The sequence below is a fragment of the Aplysia californica genome, unplaced genomic scaffold, assembly GCF_000002075.1.
Source record: "Aplysia californica isolate F4 #8 unplaced genomic scaffold, AplCal3.0 scaffold01170, whole genome shotgun sequence".
Classification (NCBI taxonomy): Eukaryota; Metazoa; Mollusca; class Gastropoda; order Aplysiida; family Aplysiidae; genus Aplysia; species Aplysia californica.
In genome coordinates this window covers 87,506-89,673 of record NW_004798440.1, presented here as the reverse complement: position 1 = coordinate 89,673, position 2,168 = coordinate 87,506, and the positions used below count along the sequence as shown (strand labels likewise).

At 42.6% G+C, this 2,168-nt stretch overlaps 1 protein-coding gene across 1 annotated transcript in view; it reads right to left on the bottom strand.

The window, feature by feature from the left end:
• Positions 1–501: 501 nt before the first annotated feature.
• The window catches only part of LOC101862157, a gene marked incomplete at its 5' end in the record, with an annotated part of 2,382 nt that continues 715 nt past the window's right edge, over positions 502–2,168 (bottom strand). Inside the window, 1 exon segment of the mRNA XM_013090189.2 lies at positions 502–1,715. Within this exon segment, the coding sequence (XP_012945643.1) occupies positions 1,066–1,715 (650 nt within the window).

Genomic DNA, 2,168 nt, shown 5'->3' with positions numbered 1-2,168 from the left:
GGGGGGGGGGATCATTGAGTGAGTGGGGGAATTAAAACAGTGATTAAAAAATCAAAGCTTTGGGACATTAATAAAGGTCTCTCCCAGAAGATAATTATTACTATCCCCGTTCGGATTTTTCTTTTTAAAAAAATGCTGTCCCTTTATTTCAAGCGACTTTCTATTTCTTCTCCAAAATGAAAGGAAGACTTAGTGGACATATCTTTGCAGACAGGGGGGGGGGGGATTGTGCTCCAAACAAATCCTGCGCTGAAGACTGTGGCGTAAGAGGAAAGGGTCAATGAGTTTGATCGCTGACTACGTCGGATGAAATGAGAGCACTGAAATCAACGGTTGTTAAGTTGATTAGAAAACATTCTTTTCTCTAGGTACTCATATAATTTCATGTCTGTAAGATAAAAATGTTGATTTTTACAAAGCAGAGAAATCTTTCATCTAGAACAGACCTCGCACATACTTGCAAGGAGATAATAATATATTGAATAAAATAAAAAAGAAATATAAAAATCGCCAATTTTTTATTTACCTTTTATATGATATCTTGGTACACACGATAATATTGAGACACGTTCGTGTCTAATAACAAAGAGAAACAGATGTAATTATGGAGGTTTATTTCTTTGATTTCAGGTCGGATGGTAGAATTTACGCAGACAACTTTGACAGCATATTGAGAAAAGCGATGATACCAGGTTCAAATGATGTTGAAGGGACATAACTTTCATGATCTTAGCTAAGACAAGTTATCTACCTTTAAGAAAAAAATCTCTCACTTGTATTGAGAAGAGTAGAAGAGCATCTTCCACAATATGAGCATATTGTTTCTGCGTATGATCATGCATCTTAGATATAGTCGAGGACAACATTTTTCTTCATAACTCTTTCTGATCGCTTTTAGCTGGAGAAGAACGAGACGACACGACTGTGGCGTGTATAGGCTACCCTTGTTTCGCTTCCCATCTGCCGACCCCACCCCACACCCCCACCCCCCCAACACAACACAACCCGCCCACCTCCCTGGTCTCGAGTGCTCCGACCAACATCTCCCAGACACGTCCTCCATCATTATTGCGTCGACCTTTTCCCTACAAGGCCACTAGCCAGTTCATCGAAAGGTCGCTTGACCGCTTTGTTCTCTGACCTCTTTCCCACCAACCCACTGGACAATTCATCAAACGGCCGTTTTCCGACCAACCCAGATCCTAGCTCATCAAAGGGTCGTTTGCCAACAAGTCCGCTTGACAGTTCTCCAAACGGTCGCCTTTTGCCCACAAGCCCACTAGCCAGCTCGCTGAAAGGCCTGCGTTTGCCAATGAAGCCACTCCCTAGTTCGTCAAACGGTCTTTTCCCGATGAAACCGCTACCAATCTCATCAAAAGGTCTCTTCCCAATAAAACCGCTACCAATCTCATCAAAAGGTCTCTTTCCGATAAACCCACTTCCCAATTCATCAAAAGGTCTCTTTCCGATAAACCCACTTCCCAATTCATCAAAAGGTCTCTTTCCGATAAACCCGCTTCCCAATTCATCAAAAGGTCTCTTTCCAATAAACCCACTTCCTAATTCATCAAAAGGTCTTTTTCCAATAAAACCACTACCAATCTCATCAAAAGGTCTTTTCCCAATAAACCCACTTCCCAATTCATCAAAAGGTCTTTTTCCAATAAAACCACTTCCCAATTCATCAAAAGGTCTTTTACCGATAAAACCGCTACCAATCTCATCAAAAGGTCTTTTTCCAATAAAACCGCTACCAATCTCATCAAAAGGTCTTTTTCCAATAAACCCACTTCCCAATTCATCAAAAGGTCTTTTTCCAATAAAACCACTTCCCAATTCATCAAAAGGTCTTTTTCCAATAAAACCACTACCAATCTCATCAAAAGGTCTTTTTCCAATAAAACCGCTACCAATCTCATCAAAAGGTCTTTTTCCAATAAACCCGCTCCCCAACTCATCAAAAGGTCTCTTGGCTTTGGCCTTCTCCTTCTCCTGAGTCTCTAGCTTGGCGTCCACTGATCGCTTCCCGACGAGTCCGCTGGCCAGCTCGTCAAAAGGCCTCTTGTTGAAGTAGCGGCGGAAGCTGTTGAACCCCAGCCTGTTGCGACGAGCCCAGATGCTTCTCTTCTCCACATGGCCCTCCTCGCCACTCTCCTCGTCGTCTGTGG